General features: G+C 44.7%; 1 protein-coding gene across 1 annotated transcript in view; it reads right to left on the reverse strand.

Annotated features, from left to right (window-relative positions):
- IQCA1 (IQ motif containing with AAA domain 1) overlaps positions 1–24,440 on the reverse strand; it is a 97,630-nt gene that overhangs the window by 6,231 nt on the left and 66,959 nt on the right. Inside the window, exons 12-17 of the mRNA XM_033064885.1 lie at positions 19,544–19,608; positions 16,955–17,037; positions 14,497–14,604; positions 11,881–12,080; positions 3,774–3,860; positions 1,033–1,210 (exon numbers count right to left, since the gene is read on the reverse strand). Coding sequence (XP_032920776.1) covers positions 1,033–1,210; positions 3,774–3,860; positions 11,881–12,080; positions 14,497–14,604; positions 16,955–17,037; positions 19,544–19,608 — 721 coding nt within the window. The remainder of the gene's footprint in view (positions 1–1,032; positions 1,211–3,773; positions 3,861–11,880; positions 12,081–14,496; positions 14,605–16,954; positions 17,038–19,543; positions 19,609–24,440) is intronic.

Raw genomic sequence — 24,440 nt, forward strand, 5'->3', positions numbered from 1 at the left:
TATCTCTCAGCAATTTCTCAGAGCTGCAATCTAACATGAAACACATGTTCCCTTGCTTGGTGACCATTTCTCATCCACACCAGGAAGCTTAGAGAATGTGGGAGAGATTTACAGTGTGCTAGGCAGCCAAAACTCTGTCTTGGGCTTGCCCAAATGTGCATCACCTGGGTACTTTGGCTGCCTCTGAGGGATGCAGGATGAAACTGCACTGCACAATGTGTTCGTAAGAGTTTTGTAACAAGGTGACACCGTGGACAGAGCAAAGTGTGGCAAGGTCCCCGAGCCAAATGTGTTTTCTTTTATTGCTGTTTACTGCAGACTTCAGAGTGCTTAACATCTCAAAACACTGGAAGTTTGTTTTATTCGACCAATTGACATGGCTAGAAAAAAACCCCCTGTTTTCCTTACAAGCTTTGAGTCTCAGCACATGGAAAATTCAATGAATTTGTCAGAATTTGGGAGGCCTGTCTGTCACTGTAAGCATTTGATAGATCAGACATGCAAAATCAGGGATGCCTGTACAATTTGTCTAATGATCTCTAAGCACAAAAAGTGGGATTTGTGAGAGAGAAAATTTAATCCTCCTGACATGGTTTGGTTTTGGAGAGGCTGAGAAGTTGTGTTTAGACTATGGAGATTGGAATTTCAGAACTGCCAACTGGAATCAGAAATTCAGAATCCTTGTGTTTAAAAAAAAAAAAGAAAAAAAAAAAAGCAAGCTTAAAATAGAAAATGTGTGCTGAAATAGGATCTTGTGCTTCATACAGGGGGAAAACAGCTCATGCTGAGCTTGGTGCACACTAAACTCATGCAAAAATGTGAATTACTGGTGAAGAACATTTTAAACTCTTTTCCCAACTTCCACTTTTATTATTTAGCTTTTGGAGTAGCCTGTAATTTAACCTAAATTTTCAGGACTTGAGATGCACCAGGGGCATGACTTGAGCTGCAGGGCAGTTCTGAGGATAACTAGCCAACGAGCAGGAATTGTAAGCAGCAGGATTAACCACGAGGAGGACTTGAAATACTTGCCAAATCTTGTGAGGTAGTCAGGCTTCGGAATGAGAATGATTTTCTGGTAAACTTTGCAGAAGGGTCCCAGGTTGGCAACAAAGGGCCTCCTGGTGGTCCCCACGAGCAGCACCCTGTCCTTGGGTTTCACAGCCCTCAGGAACTGGGGCAGGAGCTTTGCCAGGCGCTTGAAGTTCACCTAAAGCATGAGAAAGGAAGAGTTGTTAAGGATGCTGACAGCTCACAGTTAATGAGCTGGAGCTGTACCTGCTGCCTGCAACAGGATTTTGGGGTTTTTTAGTGGTCTGATGTTGGATCCCAGAAACCTGGGATTTCAAAGTTTGGTGGATTTGGTTCTGCAGAAGAGCTATTTAAAAAATTTAAAACGTACAATGTTTTATTCAAGCATATTTAAGGCTAAGTCTGTGCCTCCCCCCTTTTTTGTTTTTCCAAAAGGGCACAGGCTACGTCTCAAATGCGCTTAAATAAAATGTTGTATGTTTTAAATTTTTTTAAATAGCTCTTCTGCAGAACCAAATCCACCGCATTAAAATCCCAGGTTTCTGGGATCCAGCAGTCTGGCTGTATTTGGTATGAGCAGCTGAGATATCAACACAAGTAGGAAGATTCTGCCTCCTCAAATTCAGGTAAGCACTTGATTTCTGCTTCTGTTTTTGTGGGTTTGTGCCAGTGCCTTTCACCAGTGAATTTACTGCTCTAGTTATTCAAAGGCAGGAAGGAAGCAACTACTTAAAAGAAGGAAATCCTTATTTCCAGCTCAAGGAGAAATATTGCAGGGACCTGCACACCTGATGAACCTTGACAGGTAGCAAATTGCAGAAATTTGGAATCCTCCCAGCTCTTGCAGGTTATGATTTTCTGACTTCTAAGTGTGAAAAATACAATCCATATTTTTTGCTGTGTTTTCTAACTTGCTGAGGCTCTGAGAACAAAGGTTCTGGTAGCTCAGGCTTCATTTCTTGCAATAATTTACTGCTTGACTTTGTAACACATCTTTAACTACTACTTACAGAACAGATAAGTATTGAGTAAAACCTTTTATTGGAAGGTTGCATTTGATAATGTTCAAGTGAATACTGGCTGGAGAAGCCTAATCAGATTGTTGTGGTGTCATTACTGCTAATCAATAAGCTTTCCCACAAGTTTTGGGGTAGAGTAGGACTTTTTTCCCCCTAAATAAGCTTGTCTTAACACAGGACATCTGGTGTATAATTTCTTTTCTTCTCATAGTCGTGCTGTGCATTTTTCCAAGTGTGCCAATTGCTGAGTCAACATAATGAGCTGAGCATGTCTTAGCCCCAGGGCTGAGGGTCCCCTTTGGGGCATGGGGCTGCTGCTGACCAGGGTGACACAGGCAGCTCCTAGTTCTGCTCCTGGATGAACTGTCCCTCAGTCCTGGTGGCAGAAATGTCACCCTGGGATGAGCCCAGTGACTGATACCTGCTTTGGCTTCTGATGGCTGAGCTTAGCTCATCTTTTAGGATGGGGCTTGGAGCAGCCTGGTCCAGTGGAAGATGTCCCTGCCCATGGCAGGAGGTAGGACAAGATGACCTTTAAGGCCCCTTTCAACCCAAACCATTGCAGGATTCTCCAAAATTCCAGCACTCCTAAGGGAGGTTCCCCAGACTGCCCCTGAGCTCTGCCTGTCCCTCCAGGTTCATGCTCAGTCCTCTAAATGCTGGATGTGCTGTGAACAATTTGGGATGTGTGGGATTCCAAGCCTGGAGCCCATTGACTCCCACCAAGGGAAAGTCTTGGGATGGGTAGAAGGGGCAGAGGTGGTGCTCTGGACTCTGAAGTGGCAGAACAAGAAAATTTTCCACACCAATGGCTAAGCAAGCAAGGATCATGAGTAATCCAGGCCATTTTTGGCCCTTAATCTTAATTGTAATCCCCATCTGCATTTTCTGTCGGGGTTTGAAGCCAAGAGAAAGGTTCCCTCTTGCTGTGGGGACCACTAAAGACATCAATTACTGCACACCCAGCCCTGGCACAAGGAACAGCCCCAGCCAAGGCTGGGTTGCCTTGTGTTGCCTTTCCAAAATACAGGTTTGTGACCACCCATAGACACTCTAAGAAAAAAGGTTTAATTTTTCACATAAAGCTCTAAAACCAAAATATTTTGCAGGCAACAGGAACTGGGGCAAATTGCTGCCTGTTGTGATTGTGTTGCTGTGACTATGGGGTAGTATTTTAATTTTCTTTCCAATGGGGAAGTCACACAGGAGAGGAAGGAATGGAAGCAGTGGCATTAGGACTCCTGGGAGCCCAAAGAAAATAATCTGTAATTGTAACTATTTAACACAGCTTCTTTGCTTTTCCAGTGGAAATTTATCCTTGTTACTTTATTGTTCACTTTGGCTCCATCCAATTTCTCAAATTAATAGAGCTGAACAATTTAAGCTCATCTCAACTTTTAGCTTCTTGCCTCATATTTTGAAATTCTCCATTATTCCCTTTTACTTTCCAGTGCACTGATGAGCAGTGACTGGACTATTTTTAAATAAAGCAAGGATAGGTGGAAGAGAGAAATGTGACCTCTTGGGGGCTCTTAAGAAGTCACAAGACTCTCTTAAAAGCTAAAAAAAAGGGAAAAAGGTAGTGAGACAAGCTATTATCAAGCAAGCTTTGGCAGGTCTGGTCATAGTGGTATGTGCTAAGCTAAGGAATACACTTGTTCCTTTGTGTGGGCTGTAGTGCAACAGGAGGAATTATCTGCACTGAAATAAAGAAGAATTCACCTCATCCTCTCCCTTTGATGCCCCTTTGGCAAACATTCTCTCTGTGTCTCCAATCCACACGACTGAAGGCTGCAGTTCCTTGCCCACCTAGGAGAGAATGGGCGAGAAAAGGCAAGGAGTTGATTAAAACAGCTGCAATTTCATACCTGGGAGCCTGTCACTGTGCTTTTGAATCCAGATTTCAGCAGCTCAATTAGCCTGGCTTATTTTTTATCCCCAGGAATGTTCAGCAGTCATGGATAGCACTGCTATAGCAACCTTGACAAATCCAACTCTTCCCAGTTAGGAATTGAGCATCAAGAGCCCACCCCAAACTGGATCATTTTGTCTGCTATGCTTATCTTTAATGTCTCAGCACAGATTCAGTTGTGTTCCTGCAAAAGTAACCTGGATTTGGTGTCCAAGGGAAAATCATAGTCCAAGAGCAGCTTTAGGCTGAGGCTGGGATCCCACCCTGGTTTTCTGGATGGGGAGACAGGCAAGGCATGGCTGTTGCATGAGAGGGGGGGCACTAATCATTAAAAAAACCAGTATGCCAGTCTTCTGGTTGAAACTCCAACATTTAATTTGCAGTGAGCCCAAGAATTAAATTGGAAGGAGGGAGGGCATTGTCCAAAACTGGATTTTCCTGCTCCAAGGTCGGAGGCACGATACCTCTGGTTCACAGCAGGATGGCAGCAATGCTACAGGCTTTTTCCACATCCTGCACTCTTCCCCATTGCTATAGAAACGCCAGAGGTTGAGCCATTCCAGAGGTTTAGACATTTGGCTGCCAAATTTTAATCACTTTCCAGTGGCTCTGAGTTTGCTCAGCAACAAAAGTGATGGCTCGAGGAGTCAGCGGTAATGAGAGAGAGAGGGGCACAGTATCTTTCTATCCTGTCTTTTTTTTTTTTTTTTTTAAACTTTAATTCCCCCTAGTTGAAACTGCTGCTTCCAGTAAGGCAGCTTACAAAATCCACAGGCTGTGTACATCATAAGCTCCTGTCTGATTGACAGCCAGGCAGGAAGAATTGAGTTGTGAGCATCGTTGCTCACAGCACCGCGGCTGATTTTTGTGGCTGTGTTTCAAAGGGTGAGTGTGTCAGTGCAGGAGGAATGGGCTGGGGATGGGCAAGAGGACAGGAAATGTCCTGAGGGCTGCTCAGTTTGTTTGCTGTGCTGCTGATGGGGTGAAGTGGAAGCAGTGCCACTTCAGTGTGTGACACTTTTATGGATGGCAGCTGGTTAGTCCTAGAACATGGCAAGTGATACCTCCAAGTCCTGAACAGCTGGATTGTAGAATCCTGGAATGGTTTGGGCTGGAGGGACTTTAAAGCTCATCCCATTCCACCCATGCCACAGGCAGGGACACCTTCCACTGTCCCAGGCTGTTCCAAGCCCTGTCCAGCCTGGCCTTGGACACTCCCAGGGATCCAGGGGCAGCCATAGCTTCTCTGGGCACCCTGTGCCAGGGCCTGCCACCCTCACAGGGAACAATTCCTTCCCAATATCCCATCTAAACCTATTCTCAGTCAGTTTAAAGCCATTCCCCCTTGTCCTGTTCCTGCAGGTCCTTGTAAATAGCCTCTCTCCATTTTCCTTGTAGCCCTTTCAGGAACTGGAAGGGGCTCTAAGGTGACCCTTCTCTTTTCTAGGCTGAACAATCCCAGTTGTCTCAGCCTTTCCTTGTAGGAGAGGTGTTCCATCCCTCTAATCAGATTGGTGGCCTCTTCTGGACTCACTCCAACAGGTCAATGTCCTTCCTGAGCTTTTTCCTTTGTTGGATAGCAGAAGCACAAATATTTAGTGTCAGTAGTGAAGAGTAAAAAAAATAAAAACAACATAACAGAAAAGATACCACATCTCTTGGGGAGCCAGTTCAGTATCTGTGCCTGATGCTGCAGTGGATGTGGCAGGAAAATAAGGGTAGGGGGAAGGTTACAGAGGCTACAGAAGCTGTTGGCAAAGGCTGAACACTGCTTGTGTCTTTGTCCTTTTGGTGGGGTCACCACAGGCTGGGAGGTGCAGATATTCTTCCTTTGGCTTGGAGATGGTTTCTGGGGTGAGCAGCCCCCCTCAAACACAGGCAGGAGGCTGAAATCAGATTATACCTTCATTCTAACTTTTACAGGAGAACACTCACTGTTGTCACACCTTCCATCTTCTTTGCCCCCTTTATTTCCCCTCTTAAGTGGAAATCTAATGAACAACCTCAGTTTTGGCTCTTAGAGAGAGAATTCCCTGGTTTTTCTGTCTTAAGGCAAAGAGCTAAATGGAGAAAATAGCCTGCATGTATTTATTGCCCAGAAAAGTTGTGGATATTCCATCCCTTGAAGTGTCCAAGTGTTGGGCAGGGCTTGGAGCACCCTGGGATAGTGGAAGGTGTCTCTGCCCATGGCAGGGGGTGGGACTGGATGAGCTTTAAGATCCCTTCCAACCCAAACCATTCCATGATTTTCCAGGTGTTAACAGACATTAATATAACCCAATTCAACACACTGTGTTTGGGCCTGGCTGTTTCATCTTGTAAATCCAGATCAGCACTCAGAATCCATTGGCATCTCATTTAAATTGTTGGCAGATCTGTAGCTGCCTGTATATCCCCCTGTGTGAAAGTGCTCCATTTGAATTATCCATGGACAGTTTGAATCCATGGATAATTAAATGCACTGTACATAATTAATTTGTAATTGAAATTTTATTAGCTTTGCTGCAATTCCACAATTTGTTGGAGCTGCCAGCAGATGGCCCCTTAACCCTTCTAATACCACACTGAGATTTGCTCTTTGGGAAAATCATTATGGGGAAAAAAAAAATCCCTCTCATCCTGCTGTCAACAGCCATCAAAGATCAAACAGCACTTTTGAGAGCCTTGGGTTCAGCTTTTCAAACCCGAAGCCAGAGTTTAACAGTTAAATTGTTACACTTGAAAATGCTGAAATTTGATTCTTGCCCAGCACATGTTGCACAAGGCTCCTCCAAACTTGAAGGATTTGATGGAATTTTTTTGTTAAAAGGCCCAAGAATTTTTGGAAGCTCAAATTATTGCTGAAAACTGCTTAGTGCTCTGTAGTTTATACACCCAGAAATGCTGCACTGAATCCTGTGATTAGACCTTATCAGTGAGACCATCACCAGCTAAATATTCCCCTGCTGCAGTGATGATGCCACTGTATTCTGGTTTGTGAGGCAGAAAATGACTTGCAACAGATAAATTTAATTTTTCACCTTAGGGTAGCACAAGTTCAAGCTGCTTTCTCTCAGAAATAACTGCATATTTGAGCACTGCTGATACTTAACACTTCAAGGTTCTAAGAATTCCAGCAGGCTGAGCTGCACCAAGAGCAGAATTGTTTTGGATGCTGGAAGAAAGACTCACTGTACACTTTCCAAATTTTAGCTGGAGTGGGAGAGTCTTGTGTGGCATGGAAATGCCAAACACACAGAGAATTCTGTCAGTGTACCAGGGCAAGCTCTTCAACCTGCCAGAAAAATGGTCTGGCTGAAGGGACAATACAGCAGTGGTTATGAACAAATGAACATGAATCAGTGCGAAAAAATTAAATTAATGGCAGACTTCAAAATTCTGTTGCCTCTAAATGCTGGGGTTGCATCATTTAATCTAAATAAACTCCATCCCATCCCTTTTTTGGGGTGTAACTCTTGTAGAGTCACCTCTGACTTGCTACAGAGCAGACCCAAAGAGCCTGATAAGAGTCCCCCAGCGCTGATGGTGTTGAAACATTTCTGGACAATATTTCTGTGCCCCTGCACAGCCCACACTGAGCTGCTGACACACTCACACACAGCTTCCCTGCTGGCATTTCCTCCTGGCCACCCTCTGCCCACCTTTTAGCCTGGTCAGTGCTGCACTAAGAAGGTTTCCTTGAGGCTCAATGTGCTCTCTGTGTGGTGCTGTGACCCTGCAGAGGGGATGCCAGTGATTAATGCCCTGGCTGCCTTGTGCTCCTCATTTTTATTGCCCTGCAGCTAAACCTCATGAACTACCTCCACTTCTGTGTCACTGAGTTGGACATTCTCCCCTCTCTCCTTGGCTCTTTCTGGATCTGATTTTTCCCCCATGCATCCTTCACTGCCCTTCCTTGCATAGTTCCTGTATTTTATGGGGATGTAGGAGAGCCAAACAACTGCTTGGCACAAGCTGGCAGCTCAGGCTGGGAAATTTGGCTTAATTGAAATATTCCAGTGTGTTCTGGTTCATGCTTGAAGGGTGAGTTTTGTTTTGGAGGGTGGATTTCTGGGAAGTGCTTCTCTACTGGAGACAGATCCTCCCCTTTTCTCTCTGAAGCAGAGCTGACCTGGCAGGATTTTTCGTGGCTTTATGAAGAACACAAGTGCACAGGCTTGGTGTTTGCAGCCTCTTTCAATAGTTTTCCTATTCAATATCAGTCTCCCTTACATCTCCTCTGAATAGGCAGATTGAAATGTTGGTGTTTTCCTGCTCTGGAATGAGAAGTCATTTCCTCTGAATGACATTAAAATGCCTGCCTGGACTAACACTCAAGCCTCTCTTGGATCAGGGCTGCTGTGTCTCCTGCAAGTCTCCTCCCTGAAAAGGGGAGGGAGAGAAAGAAAGAATTTGGCTTTTGCATCTGAAACAAATTAAAGTTTCATTTTTTCCCCAATCCTATTCACTTGTTTAGGGCGTCTCCCAACTGCCAGCAGCCAACACTTCAGTTATGGAAGGAAAGTTTCCTAATGGACATTTTATGCTCTCCAGAGTTTCCTTTCATTACAGAAACTCTTTTGTTTGCACATAGGATAGGTAATCAGAAGTGTGAGGTGACTTCACCTTTATCACAGAGCACCATTAATCCTTATTTACCAAATCCTGGTGTTTCACAGTGGTTGTGTGGATCAGAAGATAAGAGGAAAAGAGCTGTCATGTTTCCTGTCATTCACTCACAACTTGCAGTGGAAGGTCTGTGTTTTGCTTGACTAACTTTCCATAAAGGCACTTCTGGGAAGCTGGAGCACAAAGCTGGCTTGACAACAGTTACTGTTTCCAAAAAACCTGCCCAGAAGGGTCTGATTATGGAGATTTGGGGTATTTTCAGTGATCTCTGCCCACAGGGCCCTCTGCTGAGGGGTACTGTGATGGGTCAGGTAAGACTGAGAGCTGGGAATATTAAATATGGAATGTTAGCTGCAAGGTACCAACTACTTCCATGGTTTGTCTGTCCAGTGTAGTGTTACAGTAATCCAAATAACCAGATCTTTGTACCATGGTGAAAAATGAACTTTTTGGGGAGGGCAGTTACCACTGTTCAGCTTTCTATTGTCAAGGAATTTGTTTTGAATGTGTGTTACCCCTGTGTTTTCTTCAGCTCCTACAAATCAGGGTATGGGAGATTCCTTGTCCTTTGACTCCTTGTAAAACTTTCTCCTTAATACATGACCAATTTTCCTTGTTGCTGCTCGTGCCCATTTCTTTCTGTCCCGTCTCTGTGCACCTCTGGGCAAAGTCTGATCTGTTCTCTGCGTTATCCCATGGAGCCCCTGAAAACAGCAGCTAAATTCCCTCTCACTCCAGCTTTATTTTAGCCTGAAACAACTGGATTTATCCAGATGTGTCTCCACTCCAGCCCCCTTATCTCCACTGCTCTCCTCTGGACCTGCTTCTCAAGGCCTGTGGTTCACAGTGTCCAGTTGTGATCTCATAAATGCCCAAGAACAAGGAATAATTAATTATTTTAAGGTGTTTGCTATATTCTTGCTGGTCCAGGCAGGTATTTGGCTGAGTTAGTGCTGCGTGGACTTGACCAGGGAGAGGGGAAATGACGCACATTTGGTGTTTATTAATAAAGAGGTGGATTTTCACTGCAGAGGTGAGAGCCTGTGTGGGTGCAGGATTGTTTCCAGCCTGGCTCTGAGAACCTGCAGGATCTGAGCTGAAGTCCTCAGCAGATGGGGATGTCCTGGTGACTCAGCCATGGGGACAGAAAGTGATGGGAGAGGTGAAACAACCAAAGGAACTGGGAATGAAAATTGAACAAAGTGGATTTGAATGATGCTAGGACAGTCCAGGGTTGTGTCATAGAGCCATAGCCTGGCTTGGGTTGGAAGGGACCTTACAGCCCATCCCATTCTACCACCTGCCATGGGCAGGGACACCTCCCACTATCCCAGGTTGCTCCAAGCTCCATGTCCAGGCTGGCCTGGGACTCTTCAGGGATCCAGCGGCAGCCACAGCTTCTCTGGGCACCCTGTGCCAGGGCCTGCCCACTCTCCCAGGGAGGAGTTTTTTCCTAATATCCCATCTAAACTTATTGTCAGTTTGAAGCCATTCCTCCTTGTCCCTACATGCTGTTGTAACATCCAGGGAAGAGAAGCCCTGTGCTGTGCCATTGGCTCTGCTGTTAAAGCAGCAGTTTGAAGCAGTGCTGCTGCTGCAATTGGAACATGTCACCTTTTGATAAGCCAGGTTTGGACAGCCCTGATTTCCATGTGACTGTGAGCAGCTCTATCCCAGTAACTCATGGGGGTGGTTCACTGAAATGTCACTGTCTTTTGCAAGAGCTTGAGTAGAGAGAAATAAGCTTGGACTGCTCCCCATGATTTTGAGGAAGGGGTTGGAGAGTGTTTCCAGTTGTTTTTAATTAATGTGGGTAAATGTGAGGGTTTGTATGTACCTGCAGGTGCACATATATGTGATGTGTGTGTATATGCTTATTAATGTGTATAAATTCACATTTTGTGCATGCTCTTCTTATTGGTCATATTATTTATGTGCAAGTATATAAAAAAAAACCCCTTGCTATCTTCAGCTGGAACCTTGTCCAGGAGTAAAAAGCCTTCCCTCATTTCCCTTGTGCTCTAGCAGGGACTCTGTGAGGGCAAGGACAGTGTGTGCTGTGCTGCAGCCAGACCTGAGCTCTGCCACTGATGAGGGCAGAGAAATGAAGTGGAGAAAGGTGAAATGTGCAGAGAAGAGGGAGTGTTAGCTCAGCATAATGGCTCTAAATGGTGTCAGGGAGTGCCAGGCCCAGTGTCAGAGCCACAGCATCAAAGGTGTGTGTGTGATCACAGCACTGCCACCCTTCCCTCAGCACCAGGCTCCTCAGGTATTGCTGGTATTGCTTTGCTCCTGACTGTGAAATGTGGCTTTTCTGGGAATGGAGGCACCTGTCACAAAACCTGCTCTGAGACTGGATTCCATAAAATACAGCTGATAAATCCCCAGCAAAGCCAATTTTAGTAGACCACTGGCACTGGAAAAATATAATGTTTGGCTTTTTCCTACTTCTCTTTTGGCTGCAAATCTTTACCAGCTCCTATCCACAGCAGAAATGCTGAGGACTTAGAATCTTTCCAGGATAGTGTATTTTTAATTTTTTTTTTAATTTTTTGAGGGGGGTTTGGGCTATGTTCTTCACAGTTCATATGCCTGCTTTAATTTCCAGACTTCTCATACATTTCTGTTCCTGTAATCCTGAACCAGGATTCCTTCTTTTGAAGAGCTTGCTTGATAGGTAAACAGAGAGCAATATAGGGGAGAGAGCTCTTGTCCAGCAACAGTCCCAGAGAGGAAATTTCTGACCACCCCCAGCCTAGCATTTGATTAAATGCTGCATGGCAAGCATTCCTGGCTGATGTGCACATAAACAGAGAACAGAATTTTCTTTATCTGTGCTGCTTTTCATATTCAAGGTAACACAAAGCTCCCATAAATCTTAATGTGAAAAATATGGCTGCCCCAATGATTTCTCCAGGGGCATTAAATCCTCTGCAGAACTGCACACACTGGCTGTCAACAAGTGGTTTCACAGAATGACAGAATCATTTTGGTTGGAAAAGACCTCTAAGATCAAGTCCAGCCTTTGACTTTGACCTTTCAACCAGCCCAGAGCACCGAGTGCCACATCCAGTTGTTCCATGCACACCCCCAGGGATGAGGACCCACACCTCCCTGGGCAGCCCTTTCCATGGAGAAATTTCTCCTGATGTTCTAAACACTTGAAGGCAGAGAAGGAATTCCAAATTGGGTTGAGCAGCTTTGCCCAAGGTGTGGATGTTCCTTGTTATGGAGAAACTACAATTCCTTGTTTTTCCCCCCCCAAAAAAACTGGACCACCTTTGTGGAGAATTCCCCAAGACACCACACCTTGAGAATCATGTGAAGCATCATTATCAGGGCATCCCTGCCTGGATACTTCCCAGCAATGTTGGAAGGAGTGATGCTGAAGAGGTTGGCTCCTGCTTCTGTGCAGATGGCATGGACCAACATTTTCTTTCCAACACCAGCAGGTCCTGCCAGCAACAGGGATTTCACCAAAGGAGCATTCTCATGGACGATTTGGGAACCTGTAAAAAGTCATAAGGCATTATTATTGCTTTCATTTAAATCTGCCATAAAGGTAATGGAATGATTCCTCCTTTTTTATTCACCATAAATAATTGATAACGTGAATTAATTGTTTCCTTACTATGGCATGAGTGCTCTTGAGTTCAATTCTGTATAACCAGAGCTGAGAGCTGAGATTTTACATCTCAGACTCATCCACCCTTATTTGTACCTTCTGGTGGGAAGACTTCAGTTTCAAACAGATGTGAGCTCAAAGAATGATTTTGAGACTAGAGCAAATATGAGTGCCAGGGTCGCTGTGCTCTCCTTGCTGTGCCTGCAGCAGTGACTGCTCAGCATTCCCACACTCTGTCTCCGTGGCTGCTCCAGGTAAATTCATCCTTGGCTCTGACAAATATGATCCATCACCTGGAAAAGCCTCACACTGGGAACACACAAGCACAGACAGATTTAGGTTGATGGGGATGGAACTTCCCTGCAGCTGTCACCACATGAACTGGGGACAGGTGAACCTCCAGAGGTGGAAGTAGCAGGAAATGTCAGATGTTTTATCCATGCCTATGGGAGTCCATCTCACTTATGCCTCAATGCCTAAAGATGTACTGTGTCAATAGTGGTGGTGCTTATATGTTTGAAAACCTGTGTGAGCATCCACTACACCTGGAGGTCTCTCAGACTGGGGGAATGAAGCTGGCCCCAAAACTGCAGAGGGAGCCTTTGCCTTAGCCTGGAGAAGCCCTCTGGGTTAATGGGGATGGCTGCTATTTAAAACAAATCCAATCAGGGTGGTTATCTGTGTCCTAATGGTTTAACATCCCAAATAAATGAGCACAGAGACAAATGCCATTATTCCAGCACAGTGCAGGGTGTAGGAAGTTGTCAGCCACCCAGGCTTTATTAATATTTGGTCATTCCATAGCAATCCATTACTATTGCACAAAGATTTATTAGGAGGGGAGCAGCAGACTCCTCTGTGTTAAAGATGAAGTATAGCTTCTACTATTCTTTCTCCTTTCAGCTGCTTATAATTTTCTTAATGCCATTAAAGCTGAGGCTTTCCTTGCCATCAGGTGGCTATTTTGAGAAAAACTTCCACTTCTGTGATACACAATTATCTCATGATGAACTAGTTTGGAGACCAATTAAGTGAAATGTCATCTGTAACATATCACCCCATAGGTGAAACCATTCCTGTACCTTTTTTTTTTGGCTCATGTAATATCTTTTGTTACTCAAAGGCATTTTTCAAACTGCTCTTGGAAATACCTTTTGTTTGTTTAACTAGTCCAGGGTCTCCTCTCCCTAGGATTTTTGCCAATTATATAAATGGTGGAAAATTTATGGGTTCTCTTGATTAAGGGGTGTCTCCGGGCTTGATTTCCCTAGATTAGATGGTGTCAAAACACAGCTTTGGAGGAGTCTGGGGATATGTGAAATACATGGTGCAGACAGGGGTAACTGCTAAGCTCTCTCAGCTGACTGCAGTCAGACCTTCAGCCAGCTCCTGAGGGCTTACCCCAAACCAGCTGAGGGTGTTCCAGGTGGGAAAAGCCCCATCCAGGCTGAAGAGAGAATAACCTGAGCACTGCCTTTGGAAGGAGGGAAGAGAAGTTCTGTGTCAGCTTTGCTCTGTTTTCCAGGGTGGGAGGCAGGCAGATGTTGGCCATTTTGCCCTCTAAAGGGGATGAGCAGACACTGACATAGCCTGGGGGAGGACATGCCTAGTTAAAATCTCCCTGGGATCCACTCAGGAATGGAGAAGGATGTAAGTGAAGCATTGAGGCTGGAAAATCCAATCAGGAGTGGAAAGGGACATAAATAAGGTTTTGAGAAGGCCCCCAAGACAGGCACTTCTTGCAATCACTGGAGTTTGGCAGAATGCCATTCCCAAGTGAAATAGAGGATAGATTTTACATTAAAAGCAAACAACCTGACCCAGCACAGCCTTTCTAGATATTGGCTAAGCCTGGCATTAAAACTGCAAGGGCATTTACAAGTGTTCTCTGCGATGTACAGAATGTATCCAGACTAATTCCTCCAACGATTGCCTTGTGCAGCACTGAGTAACATTAGCCAGCTTGTAAAAGGTAAATTGCAACCTTAGCCCTTCCCTTAACTTGATTAATTTTGATCACTGGAGCTTGTTTTAGCTATTATCTTTCCCAAGTGGTTTCCCTTTATGTGCTGCCATTCACCAACTGTTGCCATGCAAACAGAGATGGGCTGGGGAGGCGATCCCTGCCTTTCTGCACTGCTAAAATGATCCAGCCTTCGCTCTGAAGGCTTCATTGAAGAACAATTAGACTGCAAAATGCTTCAGATTATGACTAATCAAGCCCTGTCAGAGGCAGTAAAATGCACCTTTCTGACAGGAAGCAAAGCCCCAGCGTGTTTTGCCCTCTGGTGTGCTCTTACCCAAGGGCAATATTCCATAGAGTGCCACGAGCTGTCTGACTTCTGGGATGGAGGGCACGGGCTGGGCACCTGTCCCACGAAGCATGTTCTTCACACAGTCGTAGTAGCCTGTGAGGAGGAAGCAGGAGCTCAGTAAATGTGTTGTAAAAAGCATAATCCAGGGATTGAGGAGCTGCCACAGAACAGGGGTGTAATGCACACTCAGCAAACTCGGGCTCAGGGACTCGAGCTGGGCAATATTCTGATGGAATGTGGCCCTGAGAAAGGTGAACTGCAAAGGAAAATTGAAGCTGAACAGGCTGTGGAAGTTGTTCAGCAGAAAGCAGACGGTTTCGAGTAACCTTTTAAAGAAACTTTGTGGAGAAGAATCATTAGCAGTGCCATAAATCATGCTGCTGGCAAAGGATTCCTGGATTTGGGATTTTGCAGGGCTAGAATCCCAGTGAACCATGTGCTCTCAGAAGGATTTCAAAAAGGGGAAAAGCTATTTTAACAAGCTTTTCCCTGGCTGGGTCCCATCTCAGCTCCTTGCTGTGTTAGACGTGTAAGTGTGTCACCTCATTTAGTGGGGCTCTCTGCTTTGCAGTTCACCTCTTTTTTCCCCCCCTTTTCTTCAAAAAACAACCCAAGAAAATGAAAAATCCCTGATGTGAACTGAAACAATTTAATCTTGCCTTGGCTCTGGTTACAGAGCTATAATCACATTGCTTGCCCTGTCAAAGTCCATATCCAAGAAATGCTGGAGAACAAAGATACAGGAGGATGGGCCACAAGCAGGAAAACCAGTTGTGATGCAGTCAGTGATTATTTTTAGCATAAATCATATGTCATTATGGTGATTATTATTGAAAAACAACAATATATTATGTTTTACTGGAGATAAAAAGGCAGAGGGCAAGAGGCCTCTGGAGCAGAGGGAAATTAGCAGTGGTTAGGAGGAAAAGTGGAGGTATAATTTGGGGGCAAAAAGGCAGACAAGCCCTGGTGCAAGTGCCCCCTCCACTCTGAAGAATAAAATTAATTTCAGGTTTTATCTTTTATTTAAGGAGAAATCAAAAGAACGGGATAGGAATTAATCTTCACAGATTTAATTAGAAGGCATCAAAGGGTTTAATTGCAACTGCACATAAATCACAGTGGATATTCTCTGACTAATTTAGATAAGGTCACCAAGAAAATTAGTTCAGTGATGTCAGTTTGTCATAGAGGGGGGACATTTCAGTGCCTTTACTGGCTGTGTAGCACAGTTCCACTCTTTGTCCTTTCCCCAGGAACTGGAAGTGACCTTCCTCAGGCTACAGCCCTGGAAGGCTGAGCAGATGAAGACTTCTTTCTCTGCAGGCTTTGATTGTGTCCTTGGACCCTTCAAGAGAGTTTTTCTGGATTTCAAAAAATTGTTGGAGATGGGCTGTTTTAAAAGCTTTCATGGTGGGGAATGCTTGTTGGACAAAAGTGACCTTGATAGGTTGGGAGAACAAAGGAAGAATGAAAATATTCGTTTACTTCATGGTGTTTAATGAGCATGAAATGGATGGGACACTTGTTAACTTTCAGAGGAATGGGAAGAGGCTCTGGAGGCTGAACTGGTGCTTCCAAGAGTTGATACAAACATGGCATTTGGGGGTGATAGAAGAGAACTTGTCTTCTCTGTCCTAGCCTTGTACTATCAGCCTGTAGCACAGCTGCTTCTGGATAGCTGCAAATTCAAACCATGGCCTTTGAAGCTACCTGAATCTTGTTGTTTGGTTTTTTTTTTTTTTTTTGTTTCTCTTAAGATGATTTCATTGTGTGTCACCAAATGTTTGTGGACATGGTGTTTGACCTCTCTAAAGTCTGAAAATGTGGGGTTTGGGTTTTTTTTTTACCCTTTTTTTTCTGTACAGCATAGATAAGCAGGTCTGGCTGCAGTTGCAGGTAACAGAAACCAGACAAGAAGAGTTTGAAATGCAGAACTAGGCAGAGACACATCTTACTCAAATGAAGGGTCAGATATGCCTCAAAGCACTGCTCAAAGTTTGTGGGCAGTCAGGGAGGTGCAGGGAAGGGGCTGAGTCTTCTCTGCTCAATGAACAAAAGCTGGAGGTACAATTTTTGCTGTTCTCTGGGAAATATTCTGCATGGATTATGACCCCTGCCCTGTTAGACTTGCACTGTCTTGCCACTGCCTGGCAAGGGCTCCTTAAAGGATGTTCTGGCTCCACCTCAGAATGGTTGGGACATCCGCACACATTCAAGGCTGGAGTTAAACACCAGCTCTGCAAACAGCTCCTGGGTTCAGGAGGAGAAGTGAAAGGTCCTGAGCAGCCTACAGACACAGACTGGATTTGCATACCTGGCTTTAGATATTCAAAGTGCAGTGACTCTTGAAGTCAGCCTTGACTGGAAACAGGGGTCAGTGAAGGTGGAATGGCTGGAGGTTTGATCAAACACCACGTTTGCTGTACAAGGGGTACTTTACCAATGTAGTCAGAGAGATTCACATTCTTGACTGGGATGAGCAATCCTTCTTCTGCAAGTTCCTGGAACAGGGAATCAATGGTCCTGCAGAAGAGACATCACTCAGAAACAGTCAGGAAAAGCTCAGTCCTCTCAGAACTGAGCCAGCCTGAGAGTTACTTGTGTTTGCCCAGCTTTACAAATGCACTTTGTGGCTCGGAGGTGGCAGTGATTAGTGCCATCAGTGTGAAATCAATGAGCACACTTCTCTGTGCTGTGGTGAGGAATCTCTTTCCCTCCCTCACACACTGGGTGCCTCTCTCCTGCTGACTCCATTTACCCATTTCCAGGTGATGCCAGATCAGTTATGACTTGTGTAATGGACTCATTCATTAATATCAATTACTGGGAAATTATTTTTAAATTACACAATAATGGCAATCCTAACACTACTGTACCTATTCACTCAGCTCTCCAATTAGTACTAATTCATTAATTCTTCTTGGAATTTCTTGTGTTGGCAACAGACAGCCTCATCTCTCTGGGAACACACCAGGAATGCCTCACTCAGATCCACCACCTGCAGTGTTGTGGTCAGGCTGGCCAGAGGGGGACTGGGGCAAAAACATTCAGTGCAAGTGTTGCCCCTGGATCCCTGGAAGTGTCCAAAGCCAGACTGGACAGGGCTTGGAGCAACCTGGGCTAGTGGAAGGTGTCCCTGCCCATGGCAGGGGGTGGAACTGGATGGGCTTTTAGGGTCCCTTCCAACCCAAACCATTCTGGGATTCCATGAAATGGGCAAAACTTCCCCAGTGGAAATTTATCCCCACCCCCATTCAGGGCTGGAAGTAGATCCCAATAATGAAGGAGTTAAAACACTTAAATTTGTGTGTGGCTTTCTAATGATGTGGATCTTTTCTACACTCTCTTTTGAAATTCTAACTATTAATTTCAATAGCACTTTTGGCACTTAGTTTTATAGAGTAATACTGCTTCCAGGATGATGTAAACTGAATAAACCTGTCAGAAATTCTTAGTGTATTGACAGCATAAACAGTATTGATTTTAATCTTTTAAGATCTCTCAGTGTTTTTGCACACTTTTCACATTCTTTCTCCTCAATTATTCTGTCTTTCTCACCTATCTTAATTGGGATGTCCTGGTCTGGCTGCAATAAATATATTTAATAGTGCCTCTCAGCTGGCTAATAAACCTACAGGTATAATTTGAGGTCTGCAGCCTTTTTTCCATTTCAGCTGAGGAGTTTTATGTTTATGCAGTCTTAGTGGCACAATTAATGTAGGAGTAGCAATAAGCAAATCCAAAATTTAATGCACCTTCAACAAGGTTGATTTTGCTGCTCTGACTCTTGCTTTCATCCTCAGTGGTTTTATGTTGGGAATGCATCATAAAACAGGCAGAAGGTGGAATGGGACTAACCTGGCAGCTCTGGTGGGAGCAGGACTTCTACTTTTCCTGGTTTATTATTTTTACTGTGCCAGTTAAATGATGCATGTCCTGAGCCTCCTCCAAGAGAGTGTGATGTGACCAGCCTTTGTTGACTGAAGCCCCCTGTGCTCCCTTCACTGGGCCAAAATGGAGATCTTAAATCTTATTCATCCCCTCTCTGGGTTATTTCTGAAATGCTCAGCAGGGAAGAGCAAAGCATGGAGCCAAAATGCTAGATAAAAAGCCAGCTACTAAAAAGCTCATGTTTTCAGCTGGCTGCATGGTAAGTTTATATATAAAGAAGCAGGTATGTGCAAGAGCAGTTTTAAAAGCAGGGAATATATGCATCCTTAGTAGATTTTGGCACTGTTCTGTAGGAGAGGGCCTGCTCTGTTATAATCCATGAGACATGGATTTTAAATATTTGCTTGGAGGTTTGTTTTTTAAAATATATTTTAAAGCAGGTAAAGAGATCATTGTCTGATTGTGTGGTGCCAGCACCCAAATGATCGAGCCCAGGTCTTGCTGTTCTGGCACAAATGGGTTTGTGGGGTGAATTTCACTGATTGTGATTGTCATTGTGCTGCTCTCCAGCCCTGTTCCTGGATCAGCTGGTCCCTGTGGTCATGTCTCTGTTGTGTGCACAGCTGGAAAATGGCTGGATTATCAGGGAACACATCACTCTCATTGAAAATGGCAGGGCAGAAGAAGAAATCCTCTCAGATCCTCCAAATAAAATAAGGGTACTTCAAAGAGCAAGGGTCCACAAGAAATGGCCAGGTCTGCCAGGACTCTCATTGATCCATGACTGATTTATGACTTGTACACTACAGCCCAGCCATGAAGGGGGATTTATGGAGTGCAGGGGCTGTCTGCAGCCTCCCTTATCAGGCTCCAGCTGGGATGGAAAATCTGACAGTCAACAAACCAGCCAGGTGCTTCTGCACCTGCAGAGAGGGGGAAAGAGGCACAGAGGGCCAATATCCTGCTGAAATGCCACATGTGCTCAGCTCTGCAAACTGGAACTGACCTGCCTGGAGGTGATGGGACTGGTCCTGGTGGTGTGTGCTAGCAAAATGGGGATCTTAATGTGTGTTTGTTGGTGAAGATGAGGAAAACCAAGGTTGATATTGGAGACCTAATGCAGAGTGGTTCTCCTTACCTGTCAGGAGTCAGATCTCTCTCCAGCTCAGCTATCTTTTTCTTCCCTCCTGTCTTCTTCTTTCCCTAAGGACCACACAAGCAAGCAGGAATTACTGACTTCAGCACAGCTAAATATTTTGAATGTACTGAAGCAAAGTGAGGGGCAGAACTGCCAATGTTTCAGTTTTTTTGAATGTAGCCCAAAGGGAAAAATCACATCCTTAAACAGCAGTCCCACTGCCTCACAGAAAAGCATTCCAGGGACATTTTGCTCCAAGAAGCTTCTCTCCTCCTTTTGGTTGGATATTAGACAATTATTTACTGGCACAGATGCCCAGGGCAGTGGTGGAATCTCCAACCCTGGAGGGATTTAAAAGCTGTGTGGATGTGGCACTTGGGGACATGGTTTAGTGCAGGTTAAGGGTTGGACCCGATGATCTCTCAGAGACCTTTTCCAATTACATGATTCTTATTCCATTATTTTTCTGGAACTCAGTTCTTTGGGTGAGGGGGGATATGGCCCTTGCTCAAGAAGGAAGCAGGAAGGAAAAGGGTGTGGGGTCCAAGTAGCTGTTCAGAGACTGCCTTAAAAAAAAAAAAATATATATATATATATATTGAAGTAAAATACATAAGCAGGTTCCCTGAGGGCAAAAGCTCCTGAGACTCTGGCTGCTCTGCTAACCACTGGTCATCCTTCTCTCTTTCCTAATGGGAAGAAGCTGGAAGAGGTCAGAAAAACATAACCTGCTCTTTTCATATTTTCACCACAATTTCACCATAGAAAGATTTTGACTCGTGTGCCTCATTTCTTTACACATTACAAAAAAACCCCTCAACTCATGGCAAACATAAATAAGGAAGATGTGACTCAGGCTTGTCAAGCCCCTCCATTAATTACAGCTCAGGAGCCATAAATATGGTTAGGGATAATTAGTAGTGTGGAGAGGGCATCATTAATCCAGGTTAGTGCCCACCACTGGTGCCTGAGCTCCAGTTCTGCAAAGCACTTCAGGATTGCTCCAGTGGAACTGTTTACACAGAAACCTTGGTGCACCAGGGGATTTCTCCAACAGCTTAAATTTAAGCACGTGCTTAAATGCTTAGTTGAACAAGACAGCTTATTCTTTCCAAACGTTTATGTTCACTTTCCTGGGAATACAGTCATTTACTTTGCTTCTTTTATAATAGTGAATACTTCTGCAGAGCTCTGGAGGCTGCGTTGTTGAGTTAAAAAAATCCTATCCAATTATCTGGAAAATGCTGGGCTTTTTCACAGAATGGATCAGCAGCCTTCAGGAATACATCAATTTTCGGTTTTCAAGGATAGACACAATGTAAGTAACCTGTGGTTCAATCACCTGTTACTGTTTATGATGCCACAAAGATAATCCAGATGAAAATGCAGCCTAAACCCAGCACTGTATGGATCAGCTAACTGGGAAAATGAGATGTTTTTATGTTTTGGGTCAGGATAAAGCAAACAACTCTGTATTTGGGGAACTCTACCTTGGGTTTCTTCACATAAATAAGTTTGGCAGCAAATATTCATCCAAATGTGCCAGGGGCGATTTTGTTTGGAAGAAAAGGAATGAGAAGAAGAAAGCACATGCCATGCTGTTTTAACGACTGTGGAAATATCGAGGCTGTCACTGGTTTATTTTTGCTGTTCCTCCTGTTTTGTCTTTTTAACCTCTCTTCCAACAAGCCAGGAATTACATATATTCGGGTCTGACTGGGAAGAAAAGCTCGTTTCAACCTATGTAAAGACACTAAGCATATGTTGAATTTATTGGCCAACTGGTATTGTCCTCAAGGCAGCTTCACCAATAAAGTAACTCCAGAGCAAAACAAAAATGAACAGTGCAGAGGAAAAATGTGTTTTCCTAATTAACAACAGCATTTGTGGGGAATTTGGCACAGGCTGAGATGCGATAAGGGCAAATATGAATTGTAGACAATGGCTTGCCTCCAAAATGCCTTACTGGGAACGGCTTTTATTTAGAAAATGATAATGTTTAATGAATGTGAACACATTCATTTAGAATGGAAATCTCCTTGCTTCTCTCTCTGGAATGTCACTTGAGCTTCTGTGTAGCCATCCTTTGGTGATTTTCTGCTTTGATAATTCCCACAGAGTGAGCTGCTCAGGTGGCAGCTGGCAGGGACACAGGGCTGTCTCCTGTGCCCACTGGTGTGGCTTCTCATGCTCTGGGGGCTCAGCAGAATGCTTTGGGTAGCTCAGGGTTTGGAGCAGACAAGAACAGGATTTCAGACCAAATTCCAGAGCACTGTCTGCTGGTGGAATGGCACCAGCAAAGAGAGGGTGTCCAAACATCTCTCTGAGGGAAATTGTTGAAACTGGAGGATCTGTGTCACCCTTTGGCTGTGATCTCCCAGGTCCTGGCTGCAGCTATGGCCACCATGGGTCATGGAATCATGGAATGGCTGGTTTGGACGAGTATCCAGTTCCAACCCTGCCATGGCAGGGACACCTTCCACTGCCCCAGGCTGCTCCAAGCCCCAGTGTCCAACCTGGCCTTGGGCACTGCCAGGGATCCAGGGACTGCCACAGCTTCTGTGGGCACCCTGTCAGGGCCTCAGCATCCTCACAGGGAGGAATTTTTTCCTAATATCCCATCCAAACCTACTCTCAGTTTGAAGCCATTCCCTCCTGTCCATACATGCTGTTGTATCGAGTCCCTCTCCGTGTTTCTTGTAGGTTCCCTTGTGGAAAAGGAAAAAGAGGAAAGTGCTCCTGTGGTTTAAGGGAAACCAGCAGCAGTTGCTGCAGATTTTTAGTGGATTCCTTGGATCCTGTGAAATGCTTAAGATTGGGAGCGAGTGCAGATTTGCACTGGGCCTGGGTTGAGAAGTATTTTCTGGCAGTGCTGAAACAAGCAGCTTCTGACACTTGCACTGAAAAATGCTTAGACAAAGATGTTTCCACTGATTAATGAATTTGCTGAATGAGGGACTCTGATCTGCAATCCCTGCTGGATTTAGGCACAGCATCCAAAGAGGTTGCAGATCCCACAGCTGGCTGAGAGCTCTGCGTGCTGCACTCACAGGAAATCCAGCAGGGCTTGGGAATCACAGCCCTCAAACCCAGCCTTTCCTCAGTTCTCACCCAGCTTCTCTTCTGGCCCCCTTCTCTTTGGCTTTGCTCTTGTCAATATTTCTGTCACAGCCATTTATGGTTTGCTTTGCTGCAGCTCAGTTTCACTAAAAAGGGATCTCCAAAGCTGTGTTGAAGAAAGTTTTCCACACTTAGGTTCTCATGTCCCCATTTCCTGGGCTTTCTGTCTCTATATTTTCTCCCCCCTGTATTCTGGCCATGCCTTTGTGTATGTGTGGGTGTGTTCATTTCCAGTGCATTGCTTTACCTGCAGTGGGGATCAGAAATAAATCCTTGGGGGAACAGAGCAGGAAAAGCAGCACAATGGGCTTGAGAGAAAGGCTCTGATAAGCTCTTAAATGTAACTTCCAGGTCAGTGACTGCCATGTTCCTCACTCAGAGGACATCTCCCTCCCAGCCTTTCCTCAGCCTGTCCTTTCCCAGTGCTCCCAGTCCCAGCTTGGTGATGCCTGGCAGGGCAGGGGATGAGCTGCCACTGCACAAAGTGAAGGAAAATGCAGTTTACAGCAGAGCTGACCCACATTCCTCTGTTTCTGTTGTATCTTCATCCCCTTTCTAGTGACAGTCAATGGACCAGGAAGAATCAGAGTCCAGCAAAGTGTGTCTCCTAAACAGGACACTCTGCTCTACCTCCTGTCAGTGCTGGGTCATAAAGGTGGGACAGTCTGTGGGTGTGAGAAGCTTCCAGCTTGGAAAGAGGCACAGGATCTATGACTCCAGTGACAGCAGTGTGGTTTTGTGAGTCTAAGGTGCAATCTAATTAATTTTTACTATTTCCAGATCAGTCTACTGCTCTGGAGACCCACTTGTCATGAGAAGAACAATTTTTTCACCCAAGTTTGTTCTCTCACAAAGCTGGCAAATGGGGTTCTTATCTCCAGAAGCTCTAAGAGCAGATCTTGGTAGGGTTAAGTGTGAGCTTTTAGAAGTAAATGGTATTTGAAGGTTTGGGAATCAGTGATAAAGTACTTAGGGAAATAAAGGAGTGGCTCTGGATAGGCCTGGAGCTGTTATATAATTTTTTTCTTAAATCTAAGACCTGAGATGTCTGGAACACTGACTGGAGGGGAGAAATTTCCCTTTAGAGTCCAGTTCCAAAATGTCCTTGCTGTATTCCCCACAAAAGGGACTTTAAAACTCAGACTGGTTCCTGTGGGTCAGGCAGACTTTTGTATTTAGAATGGATTTGACAGAAATTTTCTCAGTTGTGAACTACTCAAGGCTTGGAAAGGCACAGAAGAGCCACCTCTGGTAAGGACTATTCCTGACAGAGCAGAAGAAATCCCTCCCTAAAACAGAGAGAATGACCAAATTCCATCAGGAATTTGGGATGATGGTCCCTAGACACAAAATTCCATCTGTGAAAGTTCTCCTAAAGAAATTACCCTTTTATTGCCTCTTGCCCACTGCCAGAGTGCAGGAAAATGTCTGATTCCTCTGAAGAATGTTGAATTCTCTGGAGAATGCAGAATATCCCCAATTTTTTTTTGGCAGGGGGATGTTTCACATTGTACTCCAGACACGCTCCTGGCTACAATGAGAACCTGAAACAACCACCTGTTATTTCGTGCTGCATAGCTGAGGGGGACCTTGGATGTGGCTTGAAAAACTAGATTTTTTTTTTTCCTGAATAATAAATTAATGAGCTATTTCCAAAACTTTCCAGCTCATGTTATTCTTATTATCTAGACCAGGTTATCCTAAAGCAGATCTGCAGTCTGCTTGCACAGGTATGCACTGATCTGGTTTATCACTGAGGTATTTATGCAAATACTAA

Source organism: Catharus ustulatus, chromosome 7 (genome assembly GCF_009819885.2).
Source record: "Catharus ustulatus isolate bCatUst1 chromosome 7, bCatUst1.pri.v2, whole genome shotgun sequence".
Classification (NCBI taxonomy): Eukaryota; Metazoa; Chordata; class Aves; order Passeriformes; family Turdidae; genus Catharus; species Catharus ustulatus.